Source organism: Callorhinchus milii, unplaced genomic scaffold (genome assembly GCF_018977255.1).
Source record: "Callorhinchus milii isolate IMCB2004 unplaced genomic scaffold, IMCB_Cmil_1.0 Scaffold2, whole genome shotgun sequence".
In the NCBI taxonomy this organism is placed as follows: Eukaryota; Metazoa; Chordata; class Chondrichthyes; order Chimaeriformes; family Callorhinchidae; genus Callorhinchus; species Callorhinchus milii.
The window spans coordinates 82388491-82405751 of NW_024704743.1; the positions used below are offsets into that span (position 1 = coordinate 82388491).

At 43.6% G+C, this 17261-nt stretch overlaps 1 protein-coding gene across 1 annotated transcript in view; it reads left to right on the forward strand.

The window, feature by feature from the left end:
• The window catches only part of tbc1d31 (TBC1 domain family, member 31), a 38795-nt gene extending 35832 nt beyond the window's left edge, over nt 1-2963 (forward strand). Inside the window, exons 21-22 of the mRNA XM_007900548.2 lie at nt 103-231; nt 1972-2963. Coding sequence (XP_007898739.1) covers nt 103-231; nt 1972-2111 — 269 coding nt within the window. The 3' untranslated portion in view covers nt 2112-2963. The remainder of the gene's footprint in view (nt 1-102; nt 232-1971) is intronic.
• The last annotated feature ends 14298 nt before the right edge of the window (nt 2964-17261 follow it).

Below are 17261 nucleotides of genomic sequence, written 5' to 3' on the forward strand. Positions count from 1 at the left end.
GAACCTTTTCTACAATCTATATTGGATGCAAAGGTTTATATATAATGATGAATTAAATTCCGTTCAATTGGTATATCACTTTGCTCTTTTCATTTGCTGCAGAGAGGCTTTGTGACGCAAGAACTATAATTACACACAAACCAACAGGAGATCTCCAAGAGAGCAGAAATAGAAACACAAAGCATGACACTACCTGTTTGAATGATATTTCCTCAGACTCTTCTGCTCAGTGTAAGTATGTATTGTGAGAAAGTGATTAACACCCAGGTTTACTTTTTTTCCCAATTTGCCCCAAATCCAACAGATAGCCATGTTTCTGATTTTAAAAACTTCCAAAAGTTGTTTAACTTTCATCCAAAATTTGACCACAGAAGCTGAATTTAACTTAGAAAATGTGTCATAAATTTTAACTGGAAAATGTGTGAATTATTAAGCGCCATTTTTCACTGACCGTCATCATGTCACTTTGAGTTGGTGCACCATTACTTTAATCTTCCTTGAATTTGAAACAACTCTTCAAAACTGCATTTCCTCACTTGAAAAGAGGCAAAGTGGAAAATTTAAGGGGACTTTCTCCCCAGCTTATTTAAGGTGTTTTGGGGTAATTAGTGCAATAATTAGAGAACAAATGTATTGCAATACAAAAATGTTTCATCAAATACAAAATATTTATCCACATCAGCTCACTCAAAAATTAAATGCTCAAGATAAAGTACTGTAATAATTTACAGCATTATTTTACTTGACTAAAGATGGCATCTACCTTTCGACCACATTGCTGCAACTTGTACGTTTTACCATGAAAAACATTAAAGCGAAAGGCTTCACAGATTATCATTGTTGGGAGAGAGAAAAAATAAGTAAAGGTCAGAAAAGTTTCTTCTCAAAAAGCTCACTTAATTTCATATGGAGATCCATCCAGCAAAATGGATCGCTTTTAAAAGCACGCTCAGCATCGGACTCATGTTACTGATCCTCCTCCAGCTGCTGCTTAATCCATGTCTCATTTACAGGAAGTCAGTAACCTTCCACAGTCAAGCAACATATCCAGCCCACATTCAATCCCGGCATCCAGGGCCCATTCACTCCCCGCCCCACTTAGTGACCTTAAAAGGCACGACTGAAACAGCTCTGGACTTGTAGATCAGGACACCTATGTAGAAGCAAGCCACAACCATTGAACTTTTAACTCCTGATATTCTAAGGACACACAATCACTGAAATATGCATAGGGTCACCTGCGATTTAATGTCAAAGTAGCTTCTCTTCTCAAATGTTTATACGCGTCCTCCCCTCAACTCTCCTGGGATGAGTGGATTCAAACCTGTTTATCAGCATATAAAAAAAACATGGTGGCAACAGTGCTGAACAATTCTGTTTTTATTAATCACTAGCTACTAAAAAATTATTTTGCTTAAAATTACATTTCCTCAGGTCTTATTTTAAGTATCTGGTGTTGTTTTCATTTAAGTGTATTTAAGTATTTAAATCTATGTATTTAAGCACGCCCTGTTAGCTAGTTGGATAAGAGCAACCCCCTGTGCAAGGCTAAACAACAGAACATCACAGGTTTAGTATGTGCTGCCTTTGCTTCCAGTCAGGGAAGCAATGGGACTGCTACGATTGTCCTTAGTACCCTGGATTTGGGGGGCAGCCAGGGTTTCTACTCCTGTTTGCTATTCACAGATCCCTACTGGAAGTTGTGCATGTGTGGATAAAAGAGGATTGGGTTCATGATTCCCTCCACGGTTGAATAGCTTACCAACACAACGTTATAATTCGTCAGTGAATAATGACCATTTGAGTGCATGTAGCACTCGTGGATCCTGTATCTAACCAAAGGAAAAAAACTGTCAAGAAAGGAGGAATTTGAGGAAACAAAATAAATGTTGCAATGCTTAAATCAAATTGTTGCTGGATAATATTCTTTTCTGGTTTAATTTTTAAACTTTTTTTTAAAAATCATTATAGTGTCTTTGGACAGAGGAAGAACTGATCTAGAAAACAAGGAACGTGAACTGATGGCTGGAGTAAGAGAACTGAGACAAAAGCTTGCAGTGCAGGCTCGTCAGAGATACCCTAGAAATTTCTCTCCTACAAACTGCACATAGTAGAATATACACACTTCTAAATTATCATAATAAAGCCGAATCGTTTTTTAAGGAAGCCTGAAATCTAAAATCAAAACAGAAGCAGGAAATGCAGAGCAGGTCAATCAGCATGTGAAAAAGAAACTTGTTAATGTTTCAGGTGTGACCTTTCAGCAGAACTGTTTTTTGATAAAGTCACCGCTCAAAGTGATATTGAGGTATATAGACCAGATTGAATCTGCAGTCTGGACTGAGTTAGTTGACTTAAACCAGGGTGGCAGTAGGGCCCTACAATTGACCTTAATGCCCGAGGCTAGGAAGTGGGAAAAATCAGCCGAGGTACCTGCTCCTGATCTCTCTCCAGTGACTTGCCGTATGGATGATGGATGAGGCTAAAATAAGGCTGGACTGTAATGCTTCAAATAACCTGCTGACCTTTGTTTGCTGAAGAATAGCCACTTTGGGTGACATATCAGACTACAATTGCTTCCCATGGACATGTACATAATCCAACTGAGTGAATGCTTCTGATGAAAAAAANCTAAAGCCAAAATATTACATTAATTTGCTGTTAGGTTCTGATTGACTTTATATGCATTTCCCAAGTTTTATGTCCTATTTTAATGTTTAAATATTAAAATGAATGTATTTCAACTGATTTGTTAGACTTGTATAATTATTGATTACTCATTTATTTTTCTATTGAGATTGATATGCAATTAAGTCTGTTTTATATTGTAGTTATGTACAGAATGTTTAAGATGCATTCTAACAATATGTGTGCAATTTTGAAATGCTGCTGTTGTACATAATAGAAAACAGCCAAAAGGACATTTTTAAGTGAAACTTTGCAATAAATCTTTTGCTAATTTTGAAAGGTGTATTTTTAGTTATCTTTAATTATGCAATCCTTTCAATCCTTTCATCCTGTTCATCCTACTTTAGGGATTTGAATGAGGTACACAGAGCTGTTTCAGATCGGTGCTCAGCTGTCTTTCGAGTGGATGACTTATCCACTTATGACATCCCATGGGCTATGTAAATTTAGGACAGCAGAGTGCTGATTAGGTTCAAGCCCCAGGACATTACTTGTCAGCCCAGGGATGACTCTGAATCCACATGCTTGAACTATGTTTGAACAGATATTGTATACAGAAGACCGAGACACAATTATGGATTTATTCCTTTTAAAGTCGAGGAGAAAACTGGTCATGTAGATTCCCAGGAATTCCCAGTAGTGGAGGATAAAAGCCACCCCCACAAGTATGGATGAGGAATTTTGTCGCATTATGGACTTCTATGTTGGAAATCCCATCAAAGGACCATCATGGATCTTCCTTTGATGGATATTCTAACTATTGAACAGGCTTGTCACACTCTCACAGTTGTTGCTGTGGAGGCGCCTGTGGCATGGTAACCCTTCTGGCTGATGCAAGATTGTGAAACAGCATGCACGTGAAAAGAACGGGGGGGGAAAAAACAAAAAAGGCTTCCTACATGTCCCGCAGACAAGTGCTGATTTTTTTTTGCTCTTTTCCATACCTGTTCTCGTATGTTTGAGGGTCAGCAGTTAGTTGTGATATAGATCAGTTCACTCAGTGAGCACCAGTTAAATATTTGTCTTGAAGGTGAAGCAAGGACTCATTAAGAACCTCCAATGGACACGTGTGGCAGGTTTGCAAGCTTACATATATGCTCATCTCTTAATATGTCCTTTTAGTAATAAAATCTTCCCTCCACAAGCTGCAAATCATCGAGAACTGCAGCTCGTGTCCTCTCTCGCACCAGCTCCGTGACCCCATCTCCTCGTCCGACTCCACTGGCTCCACATCCCCCAGAGAATAGAGTTCAAAATCCTTGTCCTCTCCTTCGGACTTGCTCTTTCCTACCTCTGACCTGCTAACTCCATAATCAACCTATCCGCTCCCTCTGCTCAGCAGGCTGTGGCCTGCTCTACATCCCCTGACCTTCAGTCTCTCTGCCGCCACCATCTGAAACTCCATCCCACATTCTCTTTGCCTCGCTGCCTCCTTTGCTTCCTTCAAGGCGTGTCTCAAGACCCTCCTCTTCGACCCCGCCTTCAGCTACCCTCCCATGCTCCCTGATCCCAACCCCCCACCCGCTCAGGTCCAAATCCCTGACTGCTCCCAACATGATAGGTGCTATAACAAATGTAGTATTGTAATTTTTGTATTGCAAATGCATGTATTGCCACGAGTTGGACTTCACATAACCAGAGTAATGAGCTTTGCTGCCGGTAGAGTGGATCTGGCAGATGAGCTTAACCAGTTTTCTCTAGCTTTCAACTCCTTTCTACTATGTGGGTGACTACACAAAAATAATTTGGGAAGTACTGTACTTTGGCATAAAATACTTGATTGGCAATGAGGCCAGACACCCAGTTCACTGGTTGCCCTGATGTGAGCGGAGCTATTAACAACAACAACTTATATTTATATAGCACCCTTCACACAGGGTAGCATCTCGGAGCACTTAACACTCGCGAAACTCGACACCAAGCCAGGGAGAAGGGAGAATTGATCGTAGGTATAGTTGAAGAGGAAGGTCTTCAACTTGAGACTTAAAAAAAATGTAATGTGTACTTTCAAAGAATAATACATTAGAATATACAGCACAGCCTCTACGTCCCTTCTATAATGTGGGGACCAGAACTGCACACAGTATTCTAAGTGTGGCCTAACCAAGGTTCTATAGAGGTTTACCATAACTTCCCTGCATTTCATCTCTAACCCTCTAGAAATGAACCCCAATGCCTGGTTTGTCTTTTTTATGGCCTTATTAACCTGCATTACTACTTTTAGTGAATTGTGTATGTGTCCTTTTGTCTAGGTCCCTTTGTCCTCTACTATTTAGGTTTTTATTTTCCAGGATGTATGTGACTTCCTTTTTCTTTCTACCAAAATGTACCACCTCACATTTTTCCACATTGAAATGCATTTGCCATTGAAATGCCCATTCAGCAAGTTTATTCATGTCTTGCTGTAATTTATTGCAGTCCTTCTCTGTATTAACTGCTCCCCCCAATTTGGTGTCATCTGCAAATTTTGAAATTGTACTGCTGATTCCCAAGTCTACATCATTAATGTATATTGTGAACAACAGAGGTCCCAATACCGATCCTTGTGAAACACCACTGCCCACCCCTTGCCAGACTGAGTAGCTACCCTTTACCCCTACTCTCTGTTTTCTGTTTTGTAGCCAGCTTGCTATCCATTCTGCTATTTTTCCCTGAATCCACATGCTCTGACCTTATTCATTAGCCTATTATATGGTACCTTATCGAAAACCTTTTGGAAATCTAAATATATTACATCTCCCGCATTACTCTTGTCTACTCTTTCTGTTACCCGTTCAAAGAATTCAATGAGGTTGGTCAAGCATGACCTTCCTTTTTGAAATCGGTGCTGATTATGATTATTTATTATGTTTTCCATTTCTAGATCTTTATTACCTCCTTCAGTAAGGATTCCATTATCTTTCCTACCACCGATGTTAAGCTAACAAATCTATAGGTCTATACTTCCCAACTCTAATTTTCCACCTCATATTGCGACCCCCAGTCCCCTGATGTTCTGTCAGCCTGCCTGTCAGACATCAGGAGCTGGATGAGCACGAATTTCCTTCAGCTGAATGCTGATAAGACAGAAGCCATACTCTTTGGCTCTCATCAACGTCTAAAATCACATGGTTCTCATCTCCTCCACCTACCCGACCTCCCCCTAAAACTCTCCGAACCCGTATGCAACTTAGGTGTCATGTTTGACCCCCAATTATCCTTCCTCCCCCACATCCGGTCCCTCACCAGCACTGCTTTCTTCCACCTCCGACACATCGCCCGTCTCCGCCAATACTTCACTCCAAAAGCCGCTGAAACCCTGGTCCATGCCTTTGTCACCTCTCGGCTGGACTATTCAACTGCCCTCCTCAACGGTCTCCCATCCACTACCATCCATAAAATCCAGGTCATCCAAAACTCTGCCGCCCACATTCTTACCCGCACCAAACTCCGCTCCCCGATTACCCCGTCCTCGCCAGACTGCACTGGCTGCCTGTCCCAGAGAGGACCGATTTCAAGATCCTCACCCTTGTCTTCAAGTCCCTCCACTCCTCTGCATCCCCCTACCTCTCTGACTTTCTCTCTCCTCAAAACAGTGCCTGTTGCCTTCGTTCCACCGGGTCTGGCCTCCTCCTTGTTCCCCGAGTCCTCCACTCTACCATTGGCGGCTGTGCCTTCAGCCACTACACCTCGAGGCTCTGGAACTCCCTTCCTCACTCCCTTCGCCTCGCCTCCTCTCTTCCTATTTTCAGGTCTCAGCTGAAGACCTTTCTTTTCGACCGCGCCTTTGGTCACCTTCCTCCCCCTCCCCCTGGCTCGGCCCCGGGATCCGTTACTGTTATGAGCTCTGAGACGCTGTCCGGCGTGGAGGGCACTATATAAATCCAAGTTGTTGCTGGGCTTGTTCTATCTCCCTTTTTAAATATAGGTATAATATTAGCTCACCTCCAGTTCTCTGGCACTACTCCCTTTTCTAATGAGTTATATATGTGTAATAGTGCCTCTGCTATCTCTTCCCTTGATTCTTTTAATATACGCGGATACAATCCATCTGGACCAGGGGTTTTATCCTCTCTGAGTTTTGTTAGTTTTTTGATTATATCTCCCCTTTTGCATCTTAAATGTATTTATATTACTTTTGATCTCTTCTACTGTTATGTCTGTAGAATATTTTACTATTTCTTTTTATATTTCTTGATAATTTAATTTCACAATTCCTCTTTGCCTTCCTAATTGTTTTTTTAACTATTTTCCTGACCTCTTCGTATTATTTTTTGTCATGCTCTCCCTTGTTATTTACGTACTTAGTGATGATACAATACATATGAAGAGTGAGTAACTTCTCATCATGTGTCAGGATACAATATAATGGTCCTTTAGCAAAGTCTCAGTATGTGTATATATAATGTAATATATATGTTCAGTCTTCATACATTTTCCTATAATCATAAGAGCTGATACATAGTTTACAGTAGTTACATAACATGCCAGCTTGTTCTTAACAAGCCACAGTGCACTTAGCCATATCAAGCATGCAAGTAGTAGAGAACATGGCAAGACAGATTCAAACTACTTTGCAAATCTTATAATATTGCTACTGATTGTTTTGTTTCATATTCAACAAGCTTTTATACAAGGATCTCGATGTTGAGCATTTGTTAAAAATGTTGAGGTGAAAATAGTGGTGTGTGGTGTTAATTATAGCCAATGATAATTATCACATCCTCAATAAATGTAGCCAATCGGCAAGATTGTTCGATAACTAATGCCTTGATAATGCACTTCAAATTTCATCTGCCTTAGAAATGTGGGGGAAACTAAGGAGAAAGTTACATGAATAATCCTGGATATATTCATTTGATAATGACAGCGTTACTTAGGTTTTTTACTCTCCTCCTTTTCTGAAGGCAGCAACATCTGCTATTATAATGCTGTCTAATTGTTGGCAGATCTCCAGCAATGCACCAAAGCAAATGTTTATTTCCAAGCCTGGATGACAGGTGTAGGCAGGCTCTTCAGCCATAGGCAATATCACAGGCAAGCCTGATCCAGTCCTCGCCTACATCCACTCTTTACAAATCAGAACCTCGCCCGTCCCGAGGGACTTGAGGCCCGAGCCAAGATCAGTTATCTAAGCACAGATCAAACTTCCAAGCTCATTACTGTGCTAATCAACACCTCGATCCACTGAGCTGTTGGAGCAGTCCTTTCCTGGATGTGATTTCACATAGAATAACAAAGATCTTATTACAAATTACCTGTCCTCCTAGTCTGAGCGCTATCTATTTGCCATATTTCTGAGGGTCTTAGGAGAGAGATGCTGAAGTAGGATATGCTTACCGAACCTTAGTTTCCATCACTGATGCCCTGAGTAATCTCACAACAGATGTTGGGATGGGATGAAGAAGTACCTTTGGCCCACTTGATCTTATCCTGCCAGTCCAAAATCCTCCTGTCACAGAGCTTGGTATTTTATACCCAATCCCCCAGTGACTAGAGTCAGCAGCCCATTTATATTAACAAATTAAAATACACACTACTCAAAATAAATGTAAAATATTTATTGGCCACAAGCAAACCATTTGAAGACACCCCAAAGCCTTAAATTAAGTCAGAGACGTAATACATAAAATAAAGGTACTTATGGTTTGAGCAGGGTGAGCGAGTTGACCCACTTCTTGTTAGAAGTCCCTCCAAGGTATAACTTCCCTGGCCTGCTCAAACACCCTGTGTTTTATCCCTTTGTTCTGGTATTCTCACCAGAAATACATTCTATAGATAATGAGTTTCCATGCAAATCAGGCCACCTTCAAACAATAACAACGATGAACTGGGAATGGTGACTTTATTACTTAGTACCCAGAATGATAATTCAGGGAAATGGAGATTTATTCAGAAGATGTAGCAACATCATATTTTTAAGAAAAGACAAAATACTGCAGATGCTGGAAATCTGAAATAAAAATAGAAGTTGCTGGGAACATTTAGCAGGTCAGGCAGCATCTGTGGAGAGAGATAAGTGAGTTAATGTTTCAGGTCGATGCAACCTTCATGGATCTGTCCTTGAATGGTTCAGATCCTACCTCTCACACTGTCTCCACTCCATCTCCATCCCCATCCATTTGTGGAGTCCTGTAGCTCAGTGGTTAGAGCACTCGCTTTGCAAGCGAGAGACCTGAGTTAAATTCCAGGCAGGGCGCAACCTTAGGCAAGTTTCCTTACTCCACACAGAGCCTAATAATAATCCCTCCAAAACCAAAAAATAATAATAAATTGGTCATTTTCAATCTACGACTGTTTGTGGGACATTGCTGTGCGCAATTGGCTGCCGCGTTCGCCCACAAATATACAGTCAATTCACTTTACAGTGTGTTCTGTGAAGCGCTTTGGGACGTCCTCCCGACGTGAAAAGCCCTATATCAAATGCAAAGATTATTATTATTATCTCCACAAACGGTTTCTCCTCTAGCCCCCGCACTGTCTCCTGCAGAGTTCCTCAGGGCTCTGTTCTTGGTCCCCCCCTTTACAATATCTATATGCTCTTGGTGACATCATCCGCAGACATGGGGTCAATTTCCACATGTATGCAGATGACACCCAACTCTATTTCTCTGCCTCCACCCTCGACTCCAGGGCCACTGCTGTCCTGACAAATATCTGTCAGACATCAAGTCCTGGGTGAGAGCTAACTTTCTTCAGTTGAACATCAACAAGGCCAAGGCTCTCCTGATTGGCTTCCATCAGCAACTCCACACCTCAGTCCCTGACACATCACCGTCCATGAATGCACACTTCACCTTGCTAAGCCAATCCGGAACATTGGCGTCTTGTTTGACTCCTAACTATCCTTTCTACCCCAAATCCATGCCATGTCCCGCTTTGCCTTCCCCCAACTCTGCAACATCGTCCGGCTCTGCCATTGTCTCACACCACAGCCATCAATACCCTCATCCGCACATTCATAACATCCGGGCTCGACTAAGCAAACTCCCTGCTTGTCAGCCTCCCCAACTCCTCCCTCCATAGGCTGCAGATCAACAACAGCAACAACAAAATTACATTTATAGAGCGCCTTTCATGTTTGGAGGACGTCCCAAGGCGCTGGACAGTCAAGAGTCAGGATGCGAGCATGGGGGAGGGGTGGGGGAGGGGTGAGGGAAGGCAGAGAGGTGGGAGAGCAACCGAAGGCACAATCAAAGAGAAGGGTCTTGAGACCGGCCTTGAATGAAGCAAGGGAGGAAGCGAGGCAAATGGACCGTGGGATGGAGTTCCAGAGTGTGGGGCAGAGAGACTGAAAGCCCAGCCACCAATGGTAGGTCAGGCCAGGCAGGAGGCATGGAGCAAGCCGGAGCCCACTGAACAGAGGGAGTGGGCAGGTTGGCAGGGAGTCAGCACCTCAGAGAGGTAGGAGGGAGCAAGGCCATGAATGGTCTTGAAAGTGAGGATGAGGATCTTGAATTTGATCCTCTGGGGGATGGGGAGCCAGTGGAGTCGGGCGAGGGTGGGAGTGATGGGTCACGGAGCCTGGTGCGTGAGAGTTCACGAGCTGCAGAGTTTTGGATGATCTGCAGCTTGTGAAGGGAAGAGTTGGGAAGGCCGATGAGGAGGGGGTTTCCAGAATTGAGCCTTGATCGTGATGAATACGTGGGTGAGGGTTTCAGCAGCCTGAGGGGTGAGGCAGTGGCGGAGTCTGGCAATGTTGCAGAGGTGGTGGTAGGCAGTGCCGGTCATGGTGCGGATATGGGGGAGAAAGGACAGTTCAGGGTCAAACAAGATACCCAGGTTCCTGACTGGCTTAGTGAGGTTGAGTGTGCAGCCGTGGAGGCTGATGCTGCCAGTGCCCGAGGTGCGGAGACGCTGGTGTGAGCCAATCAGGAAGGCCTCAGTCTTGCTGACATTCAGTTGGAGAAAGTTATCCCTCATCCAGGACTTGATGTCGGACAGGCAGTTGGTCAGGACGACAGTAGTCCTGGAGTTGAGGGTGGAGGCAGAGAGATAGAGTTGGGTGTCATCCGCATAAATGTAGAAATTTACCCCATGTCTGCGGATGATGTCACCAAGGGGGAGCATGTAGAGGGTGAAGAGGAGGAGACCGAGGTCAGAGCCCTGAGGAACGCCGATGAGACAGTGCAGAGGCTGGAGGAGAAGCCGTTTGCAGGGACGAAGTGGAGGCGGTGTGAAAGGTAGGACCTGAACCAGTCAACGACAGAACCTTAAAGGTTGAGGTGGGAGGAGAGGTGGTGGAGGAGGATTGAGTAGTCCACAGTATCAAAGGCGGCAGAAAGGTCGAGGAGGCAGTGGTCACACATGATCAGGAAGTCATTTGTGACCTCAACCAGAGCAGTTTCCGTGATCATTCAGAACTCTGCAGCCCATGCCCTCTCCTGCACCAGGCTCCGCGACCCTGTCACCCCCATTCTCGCCCAACTCCACTGGCTTCCCATCACACAGAGGATACTGTTGAAGGTCCTAGTTCTCACCTTCAAAGCCCTCCATGGCCTTACTCCCCTCCTACCTCTGCAACCTTTTAACCCCCTCCGCTCAGCGGGCTCCAGCTTGCTTCACATCCCCTGCTGCGCTCGCCCCACAATTGGCGGATGGTCCTTCTGCCGCTCTGCCCCCACCTTCCGGAACTCCATCCCGCAGTCCCTATGCCTCGCCCCTTGCCTCCTTCAAGACCCGTCTCAAGACCCTCCTCTTCGATTGTGCCTCCAGTCACCCTCCTTCCCCTCCTTCCCTCCACTCTCCCCTATCCCGAACCCCAGCTCGGGTCCAAAATGCTGATTGTCCAGCGCCTTGGGACATCCTCACGACGTGAAAGGCACCTTAGAAATGTAATTTTATTGTTATTGTTGGGATTTCTGTTTTTATATCATATTTTTAAGGTTCACTTTAAGATGTCTAATTGTTTTAATTGGTCACAGGCTACTTAGTTCACAGCTGAGCTGATTACATGAAAATAAGATTTGAGCTTCTTTTCCTGGACAATTCTGTCAACATGACCAAAAAATGCAGTCGTGTCACAATATGAGGAGACTTGCCCAGAGTTGGATTAGTTCACTGGACTGTAACAACACAAACAGCTCATTACTGAAATTGAACTCCATTGTAAACCTTATCCCATCTGAGCTCGGCCCTAACTGAGCTCACTCTTGCTTACAGGTGAGAACTGTTTAATTATGAATGTTTTGGAATGGGGTCAGAGAGAGGCACATGCTGGAGTTTTTAATGTGGAGTCGTGTAGAGTATTGGTTAGAGCACTCACCTTGCAAGAGAGAGGACCCGGGTTCGATTCCTGGACAGGGTGAAAAATTAGGCAAGTTTCCTTACTCCACACACCTACCAGTAAGTAGGAACCTGATTGTTAGTCAATTGGTGAATCGCTTTTCCAGGTGCAATAATCCCTTTTTAAAAAAATGTGTCACTCAATCCACGACTGTTTGTGGAACGCTGCTGTACGCAATTGGCTGCCACATTTCGCCCACAAAATATACAATAAATTCATTTTATAGTACATTCTGTGAAGCGCTTTGAGATGTCTTGAAAATGATAAAAGGCGCTTTATCAAATGCAAGGATTTTTATTATGTTATTGTAATGTTGATGTGTTTATCTATCGTACTACAATTTGTAGGCTTTTTGGAGGTGCTGACCTTCAGATAGCATATTAAGCCAAATTCCTGTCTGACTGCTCAATTGTTCGTTAAGATCCCATAACATTATTCTACAAGAGAAGGAATTGTTTTCCAGTATCTTGGCCAACATTCCCGCAGATAAAAATGGTCATTCATTTTATGCATATTCGTGAAACACTGCTCTGTGGAAATACGTCTACAAAATACACAGAAACTACAATTTACAGTGTATCTTGTGAAGTGTTTTGAGGTGTCCTCCCAATGTGAAAAATAATAGTAAGTCTAGCAAGCTCAAAGGTGTGAGAAAGTAAAACAGGAATAGAGGTGGAACAGGATTGAGTTGATGTTTCCAATTCTAATTCTAGGTGTGAAAAAAGCAACATAAATCATACAATGGAATTATCCCTACAGAGAGCTAGATTCCTTCAGATCCTTCAATGGTATGATTCCTTTAGATTCGCTGCATACAATTAAGACAATAGAATAGAAAACAGGATTTTTAAAGGGAACAACACCACTTTATGTGATTTCCAGCACGTCCATTTATTTTTCTGTTACCAGGTAAAGCTTTAAAGCACGGTTATGGGATTCCTTAGGTGTCCCAGTAAAGGGGAAATTAGCCAAATGGCTGAAGCAGGGAGTGGGCAATAATAATAAAAATAACAAAAAAGCGTTCTTTTAAAAAAAACTTTGTTTAACATTTTTTTAGAAGATTATCAGCAAATAAATCTCAATTTGGGGACTGAAATCATGTAGCACTAAGAGTGGGTTTGATTTTTTCTTTCTATCTTCCCTTTGCTATTTGTGAAATCTTCCCTAGCACTGTTCTCTATGCATTATATGGAGTCTTCACTTTCTCCTTCTGTTCCTTGCCATCTCCAGGGTCTCTCCTTTGATATTTTTATTTTCCATTGCTGAGCATCGCTAAGCACTGTACATCCAGCACTCAGCTCCCAAGCACTATAAAAATTGGAGAATATTTCAAATTTCAGTGTAGTGTATGGCAATTTCTAAAGGAATTCCTAAATAAGCAAAGTGAAAATACATCACTCCAAATCACTGAAACTCTGCTCTATTGCAAATTACTTTTGGAGGGGAGTTGAATAGTAATTCTTGCATTTGATATAGCACCTCATTACATTGACAAGACAACTTTTGCTTCAAAATAATTATTATAATGTTTAGTGACTTTGTACCTTGTAGATGAATGCAGTAGTCAATTTGTACACAGCAATTTCCCACAAGTGGCTCTGATGTGAACAGTAAATATTAGCCGGGGGATTGTTGGCCAAGGAACCGGAAGAAACTCAGTTCTCTTTTTGAGTAGTGCCTTGGGATCTTTAACGTTCACCTGAACAGGTAGGCCTGACGTCGGTTTAACATGTCATCTGAAGGATGGCACCTCTCACAATGCAGAACACCCCCAGCATTATATTGGAGTGTCAGGGTAGACTAGGAGATCAAAGTATTGGCATGGGACTTGATTTCTCAGAGACGAGATGCTACCAACTGAGCCAGGCACCTTGGGTCTAGTATCTAGTCCTGTAGCTCAGTGGTTAGAGCACTCGCTTTGCAAGCGAGAAACCTGAGTTCAATCCCAGGCAGAGGGCGAAACCTTGGGCAAGTTTCCTTACTCCACACAGAGCCTAATAATAATCCCTCCAAAAAAACAAAAACAAAAATAAATTGGTCACTTTCAATCCATGACTGTTTGTGGGACATTGCTGTGCGCAATTGGCTGCCGCGTTCGCCCACAAATATACAGTCAATTCACTTTACAGTCTATTCTGTGAAGCGCTTTGGGACGTCCTCCCGATGTGAAAAGCGCTATATCAAATGCAAGGATTATTATTATTATTATCTGCTGTAAAATGTAAATTAGATTGGAGTAAAAAACACTTGTGGAGTCCTGTAGCTCAGTGGTTAGAGCACTCGCTTTGCAAGCGAGAGACCTGAGTTCAATTCCAGACAGTGCGAATCCTTGGGCAAGTTTCCTTACTCCACACACCTAATGATAATCCCTCCAAAAAACCAAAACCAATAATAAATTGGTCATTTTCAATCTACGACTGTTTGTGGGACATTGCTGTGCGCAATTGGCTGCCGCGTTCGCCCACAAATATACAGTCAATTCACTTTACAGTGTGTTCTGTGAAGCGCTTTGGGACGTCCTCCCGACGTGAAAAGCGCTATATCAAATGCAAGGATTATTATTATTATTATTGAAAAAGGACATGTCTCTCATGCGAAAGGAGCTCCATACTTTCAAGCTGTACATGGAAACAATGGGATTTCATTGTTCCTGTAAGGAGGATTGCTGGGTGGGGGGCGTGGGGTTCGGGGGGGAGATTTTATAAAACGATTGCCATTCCTCATTGATGTTTTCCATTCGTTAGCCCAAGGGTGGTGAAGCCAATTGTAATGCTCAAATTGATGCACTGAGATCAGCTAACTCAGTACCGACATGCTGGTGTGTGTATGGTATGTGTATGGCTCAAAGCCACAGCCTTTACCTGCTTGGCCAGAGGAGCAGCCTGAGAAAACTAAGCTGAACAGAGCCACAACTTTTACTTTACGCTCTGGATTTCCTGTGGTTTTCCAAAAGCAAATGTGAGCATCTAAAAGAGGAAGTGTCAAAATCACTCCCTCTTCATTCAAACAAGACAAAAGATGACGGAAAAGGACCTGAGTTTGATTCCTGGGCAAGGCGAAACTTTAGGCACATTTCCTTACTCCACACGCCTCTGTTTGCTTAGCAGTAAGTAGGAACACGTTTGTTACTTTTTGGGGATAATAATCCCATCCATTCTATTCCCCTCTCCTACAGACCTCTATTCCCTTCTCTCTGGCATGTGCATCAAGTTTCCTCTTAAATACATTGATGCTTTAACTACAGCTTCTCGCAGTAAGTTCTACATTCTCACCAACCTCTGCATGAAATTCCTCCTAAACTCCCTACTAGTTTAGCAGGAACCTGCACAGACGTACATTCCACCTCACTGACAGCTAATGTGTCAGTATGAGGCAGATATAAAGCCTGAGCAGACATTAATAAGTGTTAACAGCTTGGTATTGAATTCAACATAAAACAATATATTATGTACTTTATGCCCAAAGCCATGCATACTTATGCAAGTCATATGTTCCTGTCAATTCACACATGTGTCATTTTCACAGATAACGTGATAATCAGTTTTGAAGTGCTGGCATTAAATTAAGCGATTCAACTAAGTGTGTAAAGTGTGAGTCAAGCAAAAACATATATGGACATTGACAATAAATAAACATGATAGGAGATAAAAGCAACAACAACAGATTACGCTCGTATAGCGCTCTTCACATTGGAAAGACGTCCCAGGGTGCTGGATAATTTGGCGTTTTGGACTCAAGCTGAGAGTTGAGGTCAGGAGATGTGAAGGGCAGATGGGTGGAGTTGGGAGGGTGGCCGAAGGCACAGTCTAAGAGTGCCAGTCTTCAGATGGCACTTGAAGGAGGTAAGAGAGGGGGTGAGCCAGAGGGATTGTACGATAGAGTTCCTGAGTGTGGGAGCTGAGATGCTCAATGCCCGACCACCAATGGTGGGGCAGAAAGTGCGGGGGACCTGGCCAGACTGGTGTCCGGCAAGCGGAGAGGCTGATATGGGGATAGGAGGTCATAGAGGTTGGGGGCGGAGCAAGTCCATGGAGCGCGTTGAAGGTGGAGAACAAGGGTTTTGAACTTGATTCACTGAGCGATGGGGACCCAGTGAAGCCGGGCAAAGATGGGGGTGATGGGTTCGTGGAGCCTGGTGCAGGCAAGTACATGAACTGCAGAGTTCTGAATAATCTATAGCTTGTAGAAGGAAGAGTTGGGAAGTCCAGTGAGCAGGTAGTCAGCGTAGTCAAGTTAGGACATGATGAAAGCAGAGTTAAGGATCTCAGCCATGCGAGGTAATGGTGGAGGTGGGCAATGTTGCAGAGGTGGGGAAAGGTGGATCAGGTCACCACACAAATGTGGGGTTTAAAGGATAGCTGAGGGTCGAACAGGGCACCAAAGTTCCATATTAGCTCAGTGAAGTGTAGAGTGCAACCATGAATAGTGAAATTGTTAGTGCCTGAGGTGAGGAGGGCTCTGTCTTGCCAACATTGAGCTGGAGGAAGTTGGTTCCCGTCCAGGACGATGTCAGACAGACAATTTACCAGGACAGCAATGGCCCTGGAGTCGAGGGTGGAGCTGGTGAGATAGAATTAAGTGTTATCAGCATTCATGTGGAAATTGAACCCATGCCTGTGGATGATATCACTGAGCGAGAGCATTTATATGTTGAAGAGGAAAGGATCAAGGACAGAGCCCTGAGAGATGACACATGTGACAGTGCGGAGGTTAGAGGATGAGCTGTTAATGGACACAAAATGCAGACAATGGGAAACATTAAGATTGGAACCAGGCCAGAACAGAACCATTGAGTTGGAGGTGAGAGGAGAGGCGGTGCAGAAGAATAGAGTGGTCAACAATATCGAAAGCAGTCGAGAAGGATGAGGAGACAGAGAGAGCCCTGGTCGCAGGTGGACAGAATGTCATTTGTCACCTTAACCTGCTGTGAGCAGCATGAAACCAAGATTGGAAGAGTTCATGGAGGGAATGCTGGGAGAGGAAAGAGCGAAGTTGGGAAGCAATGACTCATTCCATGTCCTTGGAAAGAATAGGATGGTTTGAAATGGGGCGGTAGTTAGAAAGCGGAGATGGGTCAAGGGAAGGTGTTTGAGGCTTCCTTTAGGGGGATGGTTATGGTGCTAGTTGGCAGGGAGAGGTTAACAAGGTCTGTTAGTAGGAGGGCAAGGAGGGGGAGTTGGGAGGTCAGGAGAGGGGGAGGGATAGCATCAAGGGAGCAGGTGGGGGGTTTCACACCGGAAATGATGGAAGTGAGCGAAGAGGGGGAGATAGGGTTAAAAATGTGCAGGAAGGAATGGTGGGGCTGGAA